The sequence below is a fragment of the Eleutherodactylus coqui genome, chromosome 1 (assembly GCF_035609145.1).
Source record: "Eleutherodactylus coqui strain aEleCoq1 chromosome 1, aEleCoq1.hap1, whole genome shotgun sequence".
NCBI classification, from domain to species: Eukaryota; Metazoa; Chordata; class Amphibia; order Anura; family Eleutherodactylidae; genus Eleutherodactylus; species Eleutherodactylus coqui.
Genome location: NC_089837.1, coordinates 392,563,910 through 392,583,737, shown reverse-complemented (window position 1 = coordinate 392,583,737; position 19,828 = coordinate 392,563,910). Strand labels below are relative to the sequence as shown.

At 46.4% G+C, this 19,828-nt stretch overlaps 1 protein-coding gene across 1 annotated transcript in view; it reads left to right on the top strand.

Moving 5' to 3' along the window:
- The window catches only part of MYO16 (myosin XVI), a 339,522-nt gene that overhangs the window by 255,549 nt on the left and 64,145 nt on the right, over positions 1 to 19,828 (top strand). Inside the window, exons 25-27 of the mRNA XM_066579909.1 lie at positions 13,173 to 13,345; positions 16,810 to 16,890; positions 17,051 to 17,256. Of these exons, the coding sequence (XP_066436006.1) occupies positions 13,173 to 13,345; positions 16,810 to 16,890; positions 17,051 to 17,256 (460 nt within the window). The remainder of the gene's footprint in view (positions 1 to 13,172; positions 13,346 to 16,809; positions 16,891 to 17,050; positions 17,257 to 19,828) is intronic.

The window sequence follows — 19,828 nt, the reverse complement described above, 5'->3', positions numbered from 1 at the left end:
ACGAGCTACAGAGCTGGACTCTTCAAAGCAGTGGTCAATGTTACAGTGATGATTCCCCTGCATCCCCACTCCCCTGGAAAAATATGTCCCCAAAGTGCTTTTTTAGGATAATTGGAAACTAAAAAAGTATTTTGTGGCTATTTCAGTGCAAATGGTCACAACAATACAATCAAATTGCCCTTGATATACATGGTCATTTGCTTACAATGTGGTGATTACAGAACCCTTTATTTGTTGCTGAAGGAGTTAGAACATCTTTCCTTCTGGAAATCAGTGGTGATTTGGGCTAACCAATGTAATCTGATCTCATATGCATATATGATCTTGCAAATAAGGCAGATGGAATAATACCTCCACAGTGCCACCTATTAGAAGGCAGCATTCCTTCAAGCCAAAGTTAGACTCTTTATACAAGCCTTGTAACAATGACTAGGAATTATATTGTTACAATGCTTGTATATAGAGTCTAACTTTGGCTTGAAGGAATGCTGCCTTCTAATAGGTGGCACTGTGGAGGTATTATTCCATCTCCCTTATTTGCATATTACCCAGAGCAGCATGAATAGCCTTTTGAGTCTCCTCACTCACCATGTAGGTGCTCTCCCTAAGGAGAAAAGATAGCGTTTCTGACGTTTCTGATCTTGTACACAGTTTGATCTTGCTACAGAATGTCTGTAGCAAGAATGTCTGTAGCAAGAATGTCTGTAGCAAGAATGTCTGACAACATTCATATTAGAGCAGAATTCCTGTCATCTACCTTGGTTAGCCATTTTCCATTGCATTACAGCACGTAGTGCACTGCAGTGTAAAATAGATGGGCACACTTTGACCATAAGGCACATAGAGGAGACTGTACTGATGGCAGGCAAAGCAGTTTCTAAAGGTGATTTCAGACTATAATTTTCCCATATGCCCATAGTGGATAGCGGTTGTATGACATTGTGACATCATGTTACTTTCTTGGAAGGTCACTTTAAACTCCTCCTCTTTTGTTTTTTTTTCCTGATATTTAATCCTTGTTTGGTTTTCATTGTGTGACAGAGAACTCAAGAAAAAATTGTAATGATAATAATTAGAGATGAGCGAACGTATTCGTCCGAGCTTGATATTCGTGCGAATATTAGGGTGTTCGGGATGTTCGTTATTCGTAACGAACACCATGCGGTGTTCGGGTTACTTTCACTTCCTTCCCTGAGACGTTAGCGCGCTTTTCTGGCCAATTGAAAGACAGGGAAGGCATTACAACTTCCCCCTGCGTCGTTCAAGCCCTATACCACCCCCCTGCTGTGAGTGGCTGGCGAGATCAGGTGTCCGCCGAATATAAAAGTCGGCCCCTCCCGCGGCTCGCCTCAGATGCCGTGTGAGTTAGATGAGGGACAGTGCTGTTTGTACCGGAGCTGCTGTAGGGAAAGAATTGGTAGTTAGTGTAGGCTTCAAGACCCCCAAAGGTCCTTATTAGGGCCACTGATAGCTGTGTGTTGGCTGCTGTTAGCAGTGGCAATTTTTTTTTCTTCTCAAAATCGCCTCTGCAGAGCGTTGCACCCGGCATTAGGGACAGAAGTGCTGCATAGGCAGGGAGAGTGTTAGGAGTGAGTGTAGCCTTCAAGAACCTCAACGGTCCTTTCTAGGGCCATATTTAACCGTGTGCAGTACTGTGCTGGCTGCTGTTAGCTGTGCTGCATGTTTTTTTTCTTCTCAAAATCGCCTCTGCAGAGCACTGCACCCTCCATTGATACTGCAGGGAAAGAATTGTGTAGGCAGGGCCACAACACAGTTATTATTCATTGAATATACGCAGTGCGGCCTTTTGCTTGTAAAACAAGTGAAAAAAATTGTATTTGTCCTGCCTCTGTCCGTCCTAAGGGCGGTGGACACGTGTCGGCTGCGTGTGCAACGTTTAAAAATCAGACGCACCCAGCTACGTTTTACTCCTGGCTTCGCCATTTGCTTTCCTTAATTGGGAAAAAAAATACCTGCTCTGCCAGAGTTAATAACTCTGCTACCCTCACGTTCTGTGACACATTAGCAGGGACACAGCACAGTTATTAAACTTCTCATGTTCATTGAATATACGCAGTGCTGCCTTTTGGTGGAAAAAAACTGAAAATAATTCTATTTGTCCTGCCTCTGTCCGTCCTAAGGGCGGTGGACACGTGTCGGCTGCGTGTGCAACGTTTAAAAATCAGACGCACCTAGCTACGTTTTACTCCTGGCTTCGCCATTTGCTTTCCTTAATTGGGAAAAAAAATACCTGCTCTGCCAGAGTTAATAACTCTGCTACCCTCACGTTCTGTGACACATTAGCAGGGACACAGCACAGTTATTAAACTTCTCATGTTCATTGAATATACGCAGTGCTGCCTTTTGGTGGAAAAAAACTGAAAATAATTCTATTTGTCCTGCCTCTGTCCGTCCTTACGGGCGGTGGACACGTGTCGGCTGCGTGTGCAACGTTTAAAAATCAGACGCACCCAGCTACGTTTTACTCCTGGCTTCGCCATTTGCTTTCCTTAATTGGGAAAAAAAATACCTGCTCTGCCAGAGTTAATAACTCTGCTACCCTCACGTTCTGTGACACATTAGCAGGGACACAGCACAGTTATTAAACTTCTCATGTTCATTGAATATACGCAGTGCTGCCTTTTGGTGGAAAAAAACTGAAAATAATTCTATTTGTCCTGCCTCTGTCCGTCCTAAGGGCGGTGGACACGTGTCGGCTGCGTGTGCAACGTTTAAAAATCAGACGCACCCAGCTACGTTTTACTCCTGGCTTCGCCATTTGCTTTCCTTAATTGGGAAAAAAATACCTGCTCTGCCAGAGTTAATAACTCTGCTACCCTCACGTTCTGTGACACATTAGCAGGGACACAGCACAGTTATTAAACTTCTCATGTTCATTGAATATGCGCAGTGCTGCCTTTTGGTGGAAAAAAACTGAAAATAATTCTATTTGTCCTGCCTCTGTCCGTCCTAAGGGCGGTGGACACGTGTCGGCTGCGTGTGCAACGTTTAAAAATCAGACGCACCCAGCTACGTTTTACTCCTGGCTTCGCCATTTGCTTTCCTTAATTGGGAAAAAAAATACCTGCTCTGCCAGAGTTAATAACTCTGCTACCCTCACGTTCTGTGACACATTAGCAGGGACACAGCACAGTTATTAAACTTAGATTATTCATTCACTAGAGGCAGTGGGGCCTTTCGTTTTCAAAAAAGGTAAAAAATTATATTTGGCTGCAGTCTTGCGACAATTTATTTGCTGCCTGTGAAATCAAATCACTGGTAATACAGCATGCTGAGGGGTAGGGGTAGGCCTAGAGGACGTGGACGCGGCCGAGGACGCAGAGGGCCAAGTCAGGGTGTGGGCACAGGCCGAGCTCCTGATCCAGGTGTGTCGCAGCCGACTGCTGCGCGATTAGGAGAGAGGCACGTTTCTGGCGTCCCCACATTCATCGCCCAATTAATGGGTCCACGCGGGAGACGGTTATTAGAAAATGAGCAGTGTGAGCAGGTCCTGTCCTGGATGGCAGAAAGTGCTTCGAGCAACCTATCGTCAACACGCAGTTCTGCGCCGTCCACTGCTGCAAATCCGAATCCTCTGCCTGCTGCTCCTCCTTCCTCCCAGCCTCCTCACTCCACTACAATGACACCTGCTCAGGAGCGGGAACACTCCCAGGAACTGTTCTCGGGCCCCTGCTTAGATTGGGCAGCAGCGGTTCCTCTCCCACCAGAGGAGTTTATCGTCACTGATGCCCAACCATTCGAAAGTTCCCGGGGTCCGAGGGAAGAGGCTGGGGACTTCCGCCAACTGTCTCAACAACTTTCTGTGGGTGAGGAGGACGATGACGATCAGACACAGTTGTCTTGCAGTGAGGTAGTAGTAAGGGCAGTAAGTCCGAGGGAGCAGCGCACAGAGGATTCGGAGGAAGAGCAGCAGGACGATGAGGTGACTGACCCCACCTGGTGTGCAACGCTTACTCAGGAGGACAGGTCTTCAGAGGGGGAGTCAAGGGCATCAGCAGGGCAGGTTGCAAGAGGCAGTGCGGTGGCCAGGGGTAGAGGCAGGGCCAGACCGAATAATCCACCAACTGTTTCCCAAAGCGCCCCCTCGCGCCATGCCACCCTGCAGAGGCCGAGGTGCTCAAAGGTCTGGCAGTTTTTCACAGAGACGCCTGACGACCGACGAACAGTGGTGTGCAACCTTTGTCGCGCAAAGCTCAGCCGGGGAGCCAACACCAACAGCCTCACCACCACCACCATGCGCAGACATATGATGGCCAAGCACCCCACAAGGTGGGACGAAGGCCGTTCAGCGCCTCCGGTTTGCACCCCTGCCTCTCCCCCTGTGCCCCAACCTGCCACTGAGATGCAACCCCCCTCTCAGGACACAGGCACTACCGCCTCATGGCCTGCACCCACACCCTCATCTCCGCTGTCCTCGGCCCCATCCAGCAGTGTAGTTCAGCGCACCGTCCAGCCGTCGCTTGCGCAACTGTTTGAGCGCAAGCGCAAGTACGCCGCCACGCACCCGCACGCTCAAACGTTAACCGTCCGCATAGCAAAATTCATCAGCCTTGAGATGCTGCCGTATAGGGTTGTGGAAACGGAGTCCTTCAAAAGTATCATGGAGGCGGCGGCCCCGCGCTACTCAGTTCCCAGTCGCCACTACTTTTCCCGATGTGCCGTCCCAGCCCTGCACGACCACGTCTCCCGCAACATTGTACGCGCCCTCACCAACGCGGTTACTGCCACGGTCCACTTAACAACGGACACGTGGACAAGCACAGGCGGGCAGGGCCACTACATCTCCCTGACGGCACATTGGGTGAATTTAGTGGAGGCTGGGACAGAGTCAGAGCCTGGGACCGCTCACGTCCTACCCACCCCCAGAATTGCGGGCCCCAGCTCGGTGGTGGTATCTGCGGAGGTGTATGCTTCCTCCACTAAAGCACCCTCCTCCTCCTCCTCCTCCTCCTCTGTCTCGCAATCAAGATGTGTTAGCAGCAGCATGTCGCCAGCAGTCGGTGTCGCGCGGTGTGGCAGCACAGCGGTGGGCAAGCGTCAGCAGGCCGTGCTGAAACTACTCAGCTTAGGCGATAAGAGGCACACGGCCCACGAACTGCTGCAGGGTCTGACACAGCAGACCGACCGCTGGCTTGCGCCGCTGAGCCTCCAACCGGGCATGGTCGTGTGTGACAACGGCCGTAACCTGGTGGCGGCTCTGCAGCTCGGCAGCCTCACGCACGTGCCATGCCTGGCCCACGTCTTTAATTTGGTGGTTCAGTGCTTTCTGAAAAGCTACCCACGCTTGTCAGACCTGCTCGTAAAGGCGCGCCGGCTCTGCGCACATTTCCGCAAGTCCCACACGGACGCTGCCACCCTGCACACCCTGCAACATCACTTTAAGCTGCCAGTGCACCGACTGCTGTGCGACGTGCCCACACGGTGGAACTCTACGCTCCACATGTTGGCCAGGCTCTATGAACAACGTAGAGCTATAGTCGAATACCAACTCCAACATGGGCGGCGCAGTGGGAGTCAGCCTCTTCAATTCCTTTCAGAAGAGTGGGCCTGGTTGGCAGACATCTGCCATGTCCTTGGTAATTTTGAGGAGTCTACCCAGGTGGTGAGCGGCGATGCTACAATCATTAGCGTCACCATTCCTCTGCTATGCATCTTGAGAAATTCCCTGCAAACCATAAAGGCAGCTGCTTTGCGCTCGGAAACGGGGGCGGGGGAAGACAGTATGCCGCTGGATAGTCAGGGCACCCTCCTGTCTATTTCTCAGCGCGTACAGGAGGAGGAGGAGGAGCATGAGGAGGATGAGGAGGAGGGGGAAGAGACAGCTTGGCCCGCTGCTGACGGTACACCGGCTGATTGCCTGTCATCCTTTCAGCGTGTATGGCCTGAGGAGGAGGAGGAGGAGGAGGAGGATCCTGAAAGTGATCTTCCTAGTGAAGACAGCCATGTGTTGCGTACTGGTACCCTGGCACACATGGCTGACTTCATGTTAGGATGCCTTTCTCGTGACCCTCGCGTTGCACGCATTCTGGCCACAACGGATTACTGGGTGTACACACTGCTCGACCCACGCTATAAGGAGAACCTGCCCACTCTCATTCCCGAAGAGGAAAGGGGTTCGAGAGTGTTGCTATACCACAGGACCCTTGCGGACAAGCTGATGGTAAAATTCCCAGCCGACAGCGCTAATGGCAGAAGGCGCAGTACCGAGGGCAAGGTAGCAGGGGAGGTGCGGAGATCGAGCAGCATGTACATCCCAGGCAGTGCAACAGTCTTTAAGGGCCTGGCCAGCTTTATGGCTCCCCACCAAGACTGTGTCACCGCTCCCCAGTCAAGGCTGAGTCGGCGGGAGCACTGTAAAAGGATGGTGAGGGAGTACGTAGCCGATCGCACGACCATCCTCGGTGACGCCTCTGCCCCCTACAACTACTGGGTGTCGAAGCTGGACACGTGGCCTGAACTAGCGCTGTATGCCCTGGAGGTGCTTGCTTGTCCTGCGGCTAGCGTCTTGTCGGAGAGGGTGTTTAGTGCGGCTGGGGGAATCATCACAGATAAGCGTAGCCGCTTGTCAACTGACAGTGCCGACAGGCTAACACTCATCAAGATGAACAAAGGCTGGATTTCCCCAGACTTCTGTTCTCCACCAGCGGACAGCAGCGATACGTAAGCAATACGTAGGCTGCACCCGCGGATGGAAGCTACGTTCTCTCTCACCATCCAAAACGGGGACATTTCTGCTTCATCAATCTGTGTCTAATATTCCTCCTCCTCCTCCTGCTCCTCCTCCTGAAACCTCACGTAATCACGCTGAATGGGCAATTTTTCTTAGGGCCACAAGGCTCACTCAAATAATTTTTCTGAACAATTTTTATAGGTTTCAATGCGCTTAAAAGCGTTGGAACTGTAACTTGAACCAATTTTTCGTTACACTGGGCTGGCCATGGCCTATTTTTGGGATGTACATTAGTACTGTTGATACAGCAATTTTTGTGGGCCCTCGCCTACAGTGTAATCAAATTAATTTTTAGCCCACCTGCATTCCAGCTGACGTTACCTCAGCTGTGTTGGGCAATGCAATGGGATATTTCTATGTACCGCCGGTGGCTTCCTGGCACCCACCCAGGCTGTAGGTGCACACGGAGTTTTTACTACATCTGTACACTTGAAAAGAACCCCAGTCTGACTGGGGCATGCAGTGTGGGCCGAAGCCCACCTGCATTAAGCACGACATTACTACCTCAGCTGTGTTGGGCAATGCAATGGGATATTTTTGTGTACCGCCGGTGGGTTCCAGGGAGCCACCCATGCTGTAGGTGCACACGGAGTGTAACCTACATGTGTCCACTTCTAAAGAACCCCAGTCAGACTGGGGCATGCAGTGTGGGCCGAAGCCCACCTGTATTACGCACGACATTACTACCTCAGCTGTGTTGGGCAATGCAATGGGATATTTTTGTGTACCGCCGGTGGGTTTCAGGGAGCCACCCATGCTGTAGGTGCACACGGAGTGTAACCTACATGTGTCCACTTGTAAAGAACCCCAGTCTGACTGGGGCATGCAGTGTGGGCCGAAGCCCACCTGTATTACGCACGACATTACTACCTCAGCTGTGTTGGGCAATGCAATGGGATATTTCTATGTACCGCCGGTGGCTTCCTGGCACCCACCCAGGCTGTAGGTGCACACGGAGTTTTTACTACATCTGTACACTTGAAAAGAACCCCAGTCTGACTGGGGCATGCAGTGTGGGCCGAAGCCCACCTGCATTAAGCACGACATTACTACCTCAGCTGTGTTGGGCAATGCAATGGGATATTTTTGTGTACCGCCGGTGGGTTCCAGGGAGCCACCCATGCTGTAGGTGCACACGGAGTGTAACCTACATGTGTCCACTTCTAAAGAACCCCAGTCAGACTGGGGCATGCAGTGTGGGCCGAAGCCCACCTGTATTACGCACGACATTACTACCTCAACTGTGTTGGGCAATGCAATGGGATATTTTTGTGTACCGCCGGTGGGTTCCAGGGAGCCACCCATGCTGTGGGTCGACAGGGACTTCACAATAGGGAGTTGTACCTGCCTGTGTCTATGAATTAAAAAGCCCGATCTAACTGGGGCATGCAGACACCTTGACAGAATGAATAGTGTGTGGCACATAGGTTCCCCATTGCTATGCCCACGTGTGCAGCTCCTGATGGCGGTGGCACAGGATTCTATTTCTCATTGCTTCTGTACAGCATTGTGGGCTATCGCCCCGCCCCTTTTAAAGAGGGTCGCTGCCTAGCCGTGCCAACCCTGTGCAGTGTGTGCCTGCGGTCCCTCGTCATGGCAGACGCACTTCTAAATAGACATGAGGGTGGTGTGGCATGAGGGCAGCTGAAGGCTGCGCAGGGACACTTTGGTGTGCGCTGTGGGGGGGAGGGGGGGCGGTTGGGCAGCATGTAACCCAGTAGAAGTGGCAGTGGAGTGTCATGCAGGCGGTGATTGTGCTTTGTTGGAGGTAGTGTGGTGCTTAGCAAAGGTATGCCATGCTAATGATGGCTTTTCAGAAGTAAAAGTTGTTGGGAGGGGGGGGGGCCCACTCTTGCCGGTATTCTGCCTTAATAGTGGGACCTGTGAACTTGAGATGCAGCCCAACATGTAGCCCCTCGCCTGCCCTATCCGTTGCTGTGTCGTTCCCATCACTTTCTTGAATTGCCCAGATTTTCACACAAGAAAACCTTAGCGAGCATCGGCGAAATACAAAAATGTTCTGGTCGCCCATTGACTTCAATGGGGTTCGTTATTCAAAACGAACCCTCGAACATCGCGGGAAGTTCGTTTCGAATAACGAACACCCGAACATTTTGGTGTTCGCTCATCTCTAATAATAATCAATACATCAAAACTTTTTAATGTTTTACCAGATTTTAGTTATATTGTGTCCAATATAAACTATACTTGCAAAATCAGTTGGAATATCAAATATATATCATGTATATGAGTATTGGCTACATATTTATTGATGTGAACTTCAGCCTTCCTGTAGTGAATACTGGTAAGAATGAGGAGTATAATTATAATTTGACATTGTTAGGAGACTATATTGATCATACTAAAAATCTTAGGTTAGCTGAGGCCCAATTTACTCTAGCTATTATACATTCATCATTCAACTCAGAAAGTATCAATCAATGAATTGTATCTTATAATAACCAGTAACTGGAACCCCGTCAGTTCTTTTCATATCAGGTAAATCCAGGAGTTAATAAGGAGTTGTACAGTATTGATATTGAGATATGTTTCACACATAGGAATCAAGCATTTAAGCCATGAAATACAAGAAATTATATTTATCCAATGAAAAGCTGTGTATCAATAGAAAAATATGAAAAGGCTAATTATTATGATTCTTAATACCAAAATACACCAGGGCCACTTAAATTTACTAAAAGCTTAGAGCAATTGTGCTAATTCTTGATACTGGGCTTTTATCACCTAGAAAGCGTACAGTATGTGCAGCGTTCAAGGAGTAGGCCCTCAGCCAAGGAGATAGTGGGGTAGAGAATTAACCTTGTCATGGGCTCTACTGTCTCCTCCCTAAGGGTGGCTAAGAACCCAACCTCATTACTAACAGGGGGAGATCATGTTTAGTATCCTGGGTTATCTTGAGTCCTGTTTTATCACCGTGATGTCAACATTCCTTCTTCTTCGGCGGATCACCCAACTGGAATAAAGTAGTCCACACACAGAGAGTACTTTTAAAAAAAAAAACGGGAACGTTCGGCCTTGTCCTCTACTTCAACGTTTTGTAAATCAATAAAAGAACATTCTTGTATGTAGAAACTTGTACAGCATTGAAGCAGTGTTAGTAGCAGGCTTACATTTCTCACCCAACTCCCTTTAAGTCGTGCAGTTGGGGTCTCCCAAGGTATTACTCTTCCACAGTCTCAGTTATCTGTAGGCTCTCTCTTGGACAAAACTCTTCCAACTGGACGGATTCTGAATCTCTTGCACACTTGCAGACAACATTAAGTAGACACTTCACTCACTTGACTTGCAGTTTCTCTGACTAGGTACATGCAGTTCTTGCGTTCACACTCCTACATGTATCCAACATGTCCTGGATTCCACACCCCGTAAAGGCAGCTTATATATCGAGGGTTCCTGGAATGGCTAAACTCTAGCAGGATCAGCAGACCATCTCTCCTCTTCCTCTATCTCTCCACTCCACAGGCTGGCTTCCAACTCCACTCTCAACTCGCTACCAACTCACACATGCAAAATCGAATGACAATCTAATATCTCCGTGCAGTGAGTCTGTCTTTTTAACTAAAAAAAAAGTTAATAAGACACTATTTCCAATCTGGGATAACCCCTTTAATTCACATTCTAAATCAAAATTTGCTTATACTCAGCAAGATTTCTCGGGGGTGTTGCTGGGGGAAGGGGGGGGGGGGGCAGCAGGAATCTTGTTTGGAGTACTGAGTGCCAGGGAGCACCACTCTGCCTTGGCGAGGGTATTTAGATATGTAGTTACAACAACAAATTAAATCTTGCCTTGGGTAAAATGATGTCCATTTACGTCTCTCGGCCCTTTACTTACGCTATTTCTGCTAAACACATGATAGCAGAAGGAAATTTACTTATAGCATAGAGACATGTAAGATATTGACTATGCAGTAAGCACTTTATTACAGACACAACATAGTTGGTGACAACTGATGGTCTTTAGGCCCACTAAGACATAAAAAGAAAAGTCAGCCAAAACTGCCAATTTCATGAGGACTGGCAGACAATTTGCTGTGTATGAGAGCTCCCCAGTTATCCCCCCAACAATTGATGTTGGGTGAAAGAGGGATCAAACTTTTTGAATTTTAGTGCCCAATCCTTTTTAAGGGTTCTTAAGGGAGATAAGCCACTTCTAGAGGCAAGTAGTAATAGCTAACTTCCTCTCCCCATTCAGAATACATGCACACTAGGTATTATGCCTTTCCCAACTGCCTCAGAACTATCATTTTGCATTGACATAAGTATTATGGCCCTTTGATATGACACTTGAAATTCAGCTCTGGGGCCTCCCATTTCTATTCATCATCTTTGAGATGTTTCTACACCTGGGTTGGAGTCCACATGTAGTCAATTCAATTGATTGGACATAATTTTAAAACACACACCCCTGTCTATATAAGGTCTCACAGCTCACAATGCATATGAAAGCCAAAACCAAGCCATGAGGAGGAAAGAACTGCCTGTAAAGCTCAGAAACAGAGTTATGTGTAAGCACAGATCTGGAAAAGGCTATGAAAAAACTTCTGCTGCACTGCAAGTGCCCAAGAGCACCGTGACCTCCATAATTCTTAAACTGAAGAAGTATGGACCAACCACGACTCTTCCTACTGCTGGATGACCCAGAAAATTAAGTAATTGGGGGAGAATGGGATTGGTAAGAGAGGTGACCAACTACCCAATGGTGACTCTGGATGAGCTCCACAGATCCTCTGTAAATGGGAGAAACTTCCAGAAGGTCAACCATCACTGCATCACTTCACCATTCTCAAATAATAAAGAAGTAAACAGCACCTTGTACTTCAGTACCATCTGATTTTATCTATGTGTATATATACAAGAAGGGACTCACCTGGGGCCCAGCGGGGTTCCTCGTGAGAGTATGACCCGCTAGCACCTCTTGTCCCCATCAGCCATGTACACAATCAGCGACACTTGGATCCCATCCTAATCCAGGTATTTCGGAGAGACGTCCAGGAGAATGTGCCCTATTCTGTAAGGGGCATGTGTGTAGACAAATCCAAAAGGAAAAAAAGGAAAAATTCTCCGCGCTCAATGGATCAGGGAAAAAAATGGGCCATTGCAGCTATTACATATTTTATTTATAACAAATATATGGAATATTCAATGCATTTCAGCGCAATATGTGCCTTTTAGAGATGAGCAAGCATACTCGCTAAGGACAATTACTTGAGTGAGCATTGTCCTTAGTGAGTACCTGCCCACTCGGAAGAAAAGATTTGGGTGCCGGCGTGGATGAGCAGTGAGTTGCGGGAGTGAGCAGGGGGGAGCGGGGTGAGAGAGGGATCTCTCCTCCGTTCCCCCCTGCTCTACCCCGCCGCTCCCCGCCGGCACCCGAATCTTTTCTTCCGAGTGGGCAGGTACTCGCTAAGGACAATGCTCGCTCGAGTAATTGTCCTTAGCGAGTATGCTTGCTCATCTCTAGCGCCTTTCCAAAGCATACAGTTGGTGTCATATACAATGGTATTTACAAAGGTTAAAAACTTACTCATTAGCATGTTCATTCCTCCACTCAGAACGCCAGTGCTGGTTGCTGTGATGTCATCAACGGGGTTTATGTATAAGGAGGAGTCATTGGATGGTGACATGTGTTGTTCTGGATGGAATGCAACGTGCGTTTCAATGATGATTTGATCGCTCCTGGAGTGCTTCATGCAGTCCATAGGAGTGTGGTGACGTCACTGCTTAATCAGAAAAGGTTCAATGCTAGCAGTGAACTCTATGTTCATTACTGACCGATAACAGTTAAACTTGGTAGCCTCTTTGAATGAACATATCATGTAAAGTCTAATTTAAATAAGGAACCACCTCCGGTTTAGCAATGATGTCAATATGCTTTATTTTATTATGTGTTATGCTAATATATGTGCGTTGCATGTAAATCGGGCTTAAACTGCAGTGAAAATATAGAAGAGTAACATAATACAGTATAGAAAATTGGTATCAGTGCCTCATATTTTATGATGATTCAAATAAAGGTGAATATAAAGTTAACTCACCTGGTGCCCAGTGGGACTCTCTAGCCTGAGAGCCCACCGGCTCCTAGTATCCATGATTGCCTGTTTAACCACCCTGGGTTCCTGATTCGGATCACAGGAGAGCCGTCTGTGGGTTGCAGAAGGGTGACTGGTTGGTGTTGCCGAAACGCGTTGCATTGGAAATAAATATTTGTAATACGGACCTTTGTGTCCTACTATAATCCTTGGAATCCATGAGCGTGGGTTTTTTTTGCTTTTGCTTGCTACTTTAACATAATACAGTACAATTTGGTCAAAAATGCATGCTTTTACAATGAATTTATGTCAATTTACATACACATTGTCCTACACTGATCATATTATGATTGTCACACAATTTATTACAGCAAGTGAAAATGTGGTAATCAACCAGATGTTCCAGTCTAAACTGACACAAACAGGATCCCTTGTGCCACCATATCCTCCACTTAAACTTAGAGGTCCCAAAGCAGCCTTACTTTTTAAAAAGACAACAACTGCTTCAAATGGTGAAACCAAAAGGATCTTGGAACTCAGTAAGGTAAGATACAGATAGGCAAAGATGAATGACTATTATTGTCTTTGGTATTATCATTTATATCCTTCGAATGGTCAGCATGATAATGCAAGCTATCTAACAAAGAACCTCATGAAGAAATTTAATGAGTTAATGATAAAACTGGATATACAATACAGATTTATATTCATCATGTTCAGGAGTTCTGCTCTACGGTATGCCTTTTTTTTTTAATCAAAAGGAAGATTGTATCACAGTGGAATGAACAGGGAAAATATAGGGAAATATTACAGTTTGTTTTCCATCCCCCCTATGCTGAGAACCAATCCTGCTGTTGACGGAAAATAGTGTACGGTAGATCAGAGCGTTTGAATGTGATGTGCCAAGGGCTTTACCTGTATGATAAGAAAGGGTACTTGTTGCCACATGTTGGAAAAACTTAAAACAACTCTCTGGTCCTGGACAGTCCAAGATGGCCACACCAGTTCTCTGACTATCAGATGCACACTGAGCATTGGCAGTGCATTAGTAGTCTAAAACACTACATGCTGCACTGATTGGCTGGTACTGCTCATATCCACAGCATTAGTCAATCAAAGCAGTGTTTAGTGTCTTAGACTTAGTGTCTCTGGCTTCCTGATAAGGGTGTATCAGGAATCCAGAATAGAAGTGTGTCCATCTTAGTCTGTAAGGGACCAGAGGGTCACTTTAATCTTGCCAAACAACTGTACCAATATAGTAACAATTGTGGCCTCATGAATAATATTAAAAGGCACTTGTCTTCAGAAAATTAGTATGTAAACTGGCACTACAGTGTAAAGCAGCGTAGCAACAACATTACATAGATGTATCAAGTTGAAGGTAGTGAATTTCCAAAACTCAAAAACTTATTTTTGTAGTAGCATGCCTGTTATACAAATGGGCCACCTTGAATCAAAGTGATGGCACCATTATATCTCTGAGTGACATCATTTTTAAAATCTGGCCTCTCCAACTCTTAATTTTATCATAAATGACTCTTTCCCTCTATAATGGTCAGTTAAGGTGGCTGCTATAGCTGTAAAATTGGGAATAAAATATATATTAGCCAGTGATTCCCAATAAGATGCAAGGGTATGACCTCAGGGTAGCGTGTGTCATAATTCACTATAACCAATATGTGTTGATGTTCACAAATTGCCTTCACCAATGGACAGACCCAGAGGCGTAACTTGAAGCTCCTGGGCCCCAATGCAAAACCTGGAACGAGGCCTCCAACTATAATGCTTTATTTATAGTACTGAGCCTTATGGGCCCCTCAAGGCTGCTGGGCCCGGGTGCAACCGCATCCTCTATAATTACACCCCTGGGCCGACCGCATCCATCCCTATCTGCTCAAATGGTGCTTCAGTAATGGGCATGGGTACAAAATGGCTATGAAAATGAGGTCTAAGTGCCGGTATCTGACACCCAAGGATACATATTACCGTAGGTTTTAACATTACCATGTACACCATGGTAATGCAGTACCCTTTCTGTAGTTTTCTGGACCCCCAGATGGCCACTGATAATGTGTCCATGTGCCAAATCAAGAACAGTTCTTCTATAAGGTTTTGTAACCACTGCATGCTGCACTGTATCTTCCTCTTCTTTATAATAAATAATTTTTAAGAACCATATGCGGAAAAGCAAGCCATTTATTACTTTTATGTAGTCCGAGAAAGGGTAGGGTCTTTGAAAGTTGTCTTTTCTGGTCAGGCATAACCCTGTCAGTGTCAGTGGTTCATCTGTTTTCCCTGCCATAATAGAGAATAGAAACTGAAGAGACTCTGACTGTATTAACCATTGGTGAAGCCTCAAACAATTTGGTGCCGATATCTGTGGTTGTGGGGGTTTCAGGGCTCGAACCTAAGGGCTCCTGTGCTCCAGCTACACCTGAACCTAAGGGCTCCTGTGCTCCAGCTACACCTTCACCTAAGGGCTTCTGTGCTCCAGCACTACCCGTTGAGCTATTCAGCTGCCTGGACTTCAAACTGTACTGGCACCGCCTCTTTGACTCAAGGTGATCAATTTGCATAACAGGCATGGTACTACAAAAGTAAGATTTTGAGTTTTTGCAAATTGCTCCCTTCAGCTTAATACATATACGTACTGCTGTTGCTACACTGCTTTAGACTGGTGTCAGCTTACATACTGATTTTTTCATGACAGGTTCACTTTAGGCCTCATTCAGTCGAGTGTGTGTTTTACGTGGGCATAATGTACGTTTCTAAAAGTACCAATGGGTTCCTATAGAAACGTTCATATGCGCGGAATTTGAAGCGCAAAACAGTGCACACCTAAAAAAGATAGGACATAGGTGCGCATTTTGCAGGAGTTTCTATTGACTCCTATGGGAGCAGGAGTTAATGGAAACTCCTGCGCATGGAACAGATTCCCCGCTGCTTACAGCGAAAAATCCCTGCCTTTCAAAAGTGCTGCTCTGATTGGCTGAGCGCTGTGACCAATCAGAGACAGTGTTCAGCCATTGAATGGACCCTGAGATAGCACTGAGGTCCTCTGCCACAGCTGTGACCAATGGGTTCCTATAGAAACGTTCATATGCGCGGAATTTGAAGCGCAAAACAGTGCACACCTAAAAAAGATAGGACATAGGTGCGCATTTTGCAGGAGTTTCTATTGACTCCTATTGGAGCAGGAGTTAATGGAAACTCCTGCGCATGGAACAGATTCCCCGCTGCTTACAGCGAAAAATCCCTGCCTTTCAAAAGTGCTGCTCTGATTGGCTGAGCGCTGTGACCAATCAGAGACAGTGTTCAGCCATTGAATGGACCCTGAGATAGCACTGAGGTCCTCTGCCACAGCTGTGACAGCTGTGACAGGGGATTCTTTCATCCCAGCTGCAGTCTCCTCATCACTGAACACTGACAGCGCTGTCACAGTGTTCAGTGATGAGGGGACCTTCGTGGAGCAGCTGCTCTAGTGAACGGGAAAACGTTCATGTGCAAACTTTGCCCGTTCACATGTTTTCCACTCATGCGATCAGCCCTTTTTTTGCGCAAAAATACACGCTCGTCTGAATGAGGCCTCAGGCCTTAGTCACACGGGCGCATCGGCACCCGTACACCGGCGCCGATGCGCCCGTCTGACTGTCAGTGAGAAGACGGACGTACCTGCAGACGGCCGTCTCTCTGAAGCGCTGGAGGAAAGAACACATGACCGGCAATGGAGCCGGTCACATGTTCTTTCCTCCAGCGCTGCAGAGAGACGGCCGTCTGCAGGTACGTCCGTCTTCTCACTGACAGTCAGACGGGCGCATCGGCGCCGGTGTACGGGTGCCGATGCGCCCGTGTGACTAAGGCCTCAGAGTGTAAAATATTCATTTAATATACAAACTAATTTGGGTTAAATATTAGTTCATTTTAATGCTTCATCCATAATTATAACTAATTTGTGATGTTTTCTTTTCTCTAGAGATGTATTTTACCATCATTTATTTTTTTTTACAGTTGATAAAAAAGAAAGGGTCATATTCATTTCTCCAGAAGCTGGAAAGAGGAGGACCAACCACTGTGACTATACAACTCAGGGTTAGTATGCTTCAGTACTATCAATCATGTCAAGAAATCTTTTTTTCAGAGTTTCCTTTTATTTATTGGAGGGGGAAACAAGCCTAGAACATATGTGCATTGATGTTTTTTTGTAAAATAGCTGATCTGTGAACAAGTCCTCTCTGTCTCTCTTGTACAGAAAACTCTCACCGAGCTGATTGGAAAGATACAAGCTAGCACACTACATCTGATGCACTGTATCAAGCCTAACAACTCTAAGCTAGCTGAAACTTTTGATACTTTTTATGTGTCTGCTCAACTGCAATATATTGGCGTTCTGGAGATGGTGAAAATAATACGACATGGGTACCCCATACGCCTCTCATTCCCTGACTTCTTGTTAAGGTAGGTCAATTATATTAGCAAATAGTGCTTTTTGCACTCAGAAAATAATTGTCTAGATGATTCTATATGTATCTTAGAGGTGAAGAAACTTGTATAGACTATGTGTATCAATGAATAGCTTATATGAAAAGGATTCGGTATCTATACTGTTTTTTGTTTAACTACCAGCAGGAATGACAAAGATACATTCATCCTACAGCATTCAGATAGAACATACATCTCTCACAAAGTCAATAATCTTCCTGACTAGAATTGTATATCAATAAACCAGTACCTTCCAATTGTGCTACAGTTTTTTTTATTTTTCTTTTCAGTAACCCAGTAAGAAAGTGGCTATTTTGGGTCTCAAGGACAAAGAGTTTTTCTGTTTTTTTTATCTTTGCGTCACCACATCCTAAGAACCAGGACATTGCTTTCTTTTCTGTTGACATAGCTGCATGAGAAATGATTTATTGCAAGACAAGTTGTGTTTTTTGATGGCACAATTTTGGGATGCATTGTAGATAATGGCTTGTTTTTTTGCAGAACAAGTTCTAGATTCTCCTGGGATCACTTTAGGGTATCTAAGACGTGTTCATTAGGTTTAGAGATATTTGAACATTTCAAAAGTTTGATTCGGCTGGTTTGACCGATTTCGGAAATAGCTTGGATCAGACCAAACTGGAACTTCACCAGTACCCCTAAAATAATGTGGTGGTGGTCCTATGGCCCAGCAATTAGCACTGTTGCCTTGTAGTTCTGGGGTCCTAGGTTCAAATCTGACATCATCTGCATTGAGTATGTTCTCCCTCTGTTTCATAATAAATACCTTAATTTAAATAGCACATGCATATTATTCAGTGTTTTACATCACTTGACATTTTCTGACCCAACCGAGTCTCACAATCTATATTGTAGTGCTGGGGTCCAAGGTTCAAATCTGACAAAGGACAACATTTGCATGGAGTTCGTATGTTCTCTCTCTGCTTGTGTGGAGGTTTTCTTTATAATAATTACCTTATTAATATAGTGCATCTATTTATTGAGAAGCATAGTAGCTCGGTGGTTAGCACTCTTGCCTTACATTACTGGGGTCCCAGGTCGAAATCTGACTGAGTATAACATCTGCATGAAATTTGTATGTTCTCCCTGTTTTTGTGTGGGTTCCTTCCCACACTCGAAAAACATACTACTAGGTGAATATAGATTGTGAGTCCCAATGTGGGTAGAACATATCAAGTGATGCAACTTGCTGCTGATCAGCCTCCCCCTCGCCAGACTCTCCCCTCTCCAATCCATCTTGAATGCGGCAGCCAAGCTCATCTTCCTGTCTAGCCGCTACTCGGACTCTTCTGCCCTGTGCTAGTCACTGTATCAAATATAGAATTCAATTCAAACTCACTACCCTCATCCACAAAGCTCTCCAGCACCACACCGCCCTACATTGCTTCCCTTATCTCAATCCACCACCAAGCCCGCACCCTCCTCACTGCTAACAAGCTCGGGTTTAGTGCCCTTTTATCCCAAACCTCTCATTCCTACCTCCAAGAGTTCTCCAGAGCAGCACCTGTCCCCTGGAACGCACTACCCCAAAACTATCCGGGCAATCCCTGACCCACAAAACTTCAGGTGTGCTCTAAAAATGGACTTCTTCAGGGAGGCATACCACATCACCTAAACCAAACCCTTCTTTATTCCACCTGATAACATGCTCCCTGTCCTACTGACTGCAATCCCTGCTAGTCGCAATCAAGTGCCCCCTGCAGTCATACCAATTCGGCCACTATATGGCTCAATTTGACTATTGTCTATGTGTATAGCATCCTACACTCTCCACCTCACCATAACGCACACATCTCCAGTCCCTTTACCTTCTGTATCACCCCATTATTTGAAGCATGTAAGCTCGTTGGAGCAGGACCCTCACCCCTACTGTCTCCAGACTAGATGTAACTGTGGTTTTGTTTATTTTCCCCCTGTTTTGCAAGCACTGCGGAATATGTTGGCGCTATATAAATAAATATTATTATTATGTGAAGCGCTGCGTAATATGAATGTGCAATGATTCTCTGGACATGGGGCCGGCGCTTTCCATAGCAACACTATGGAAAGCTTCAGCCGGCATGATTTGCCGGCGATTTAACGCTAGCGAAATCACGCCCGTGGACAGGGGGCCTAAGAGGGACAGTTCTGCGTATGTGACCCTTTATCTTTATAACAGAACCCCAGTCAAGAATCACACAGTGAAGAGACAGGCATACACCAATAGACTTGAGGTAACTTTACTCCACAGACGGTCCAAGGCTTAAAGAGATTCTGGAAGCCACTTTGAGCCCTATAAACTAAGTTAATGAGCACCAAGTAGCTGATGTGCTGAGTCTGGAGATGTAAGGTTTATACTTACCTTCCTCAACACTGTCAGCTATGAAACCCGCTGCTGCAGTGCATTCCGTGGACTACATAAGTCCATGCTATGTAGTTCTCTCATTCTGTGCGTTATGTAGTCCACTGGAAGCTTGAGTGGTGGGTTTGACAGCTGACACTGGGGGAACGGCGGGGAAGGTAAGTATTAAACTTACATCCCCAAACTCAG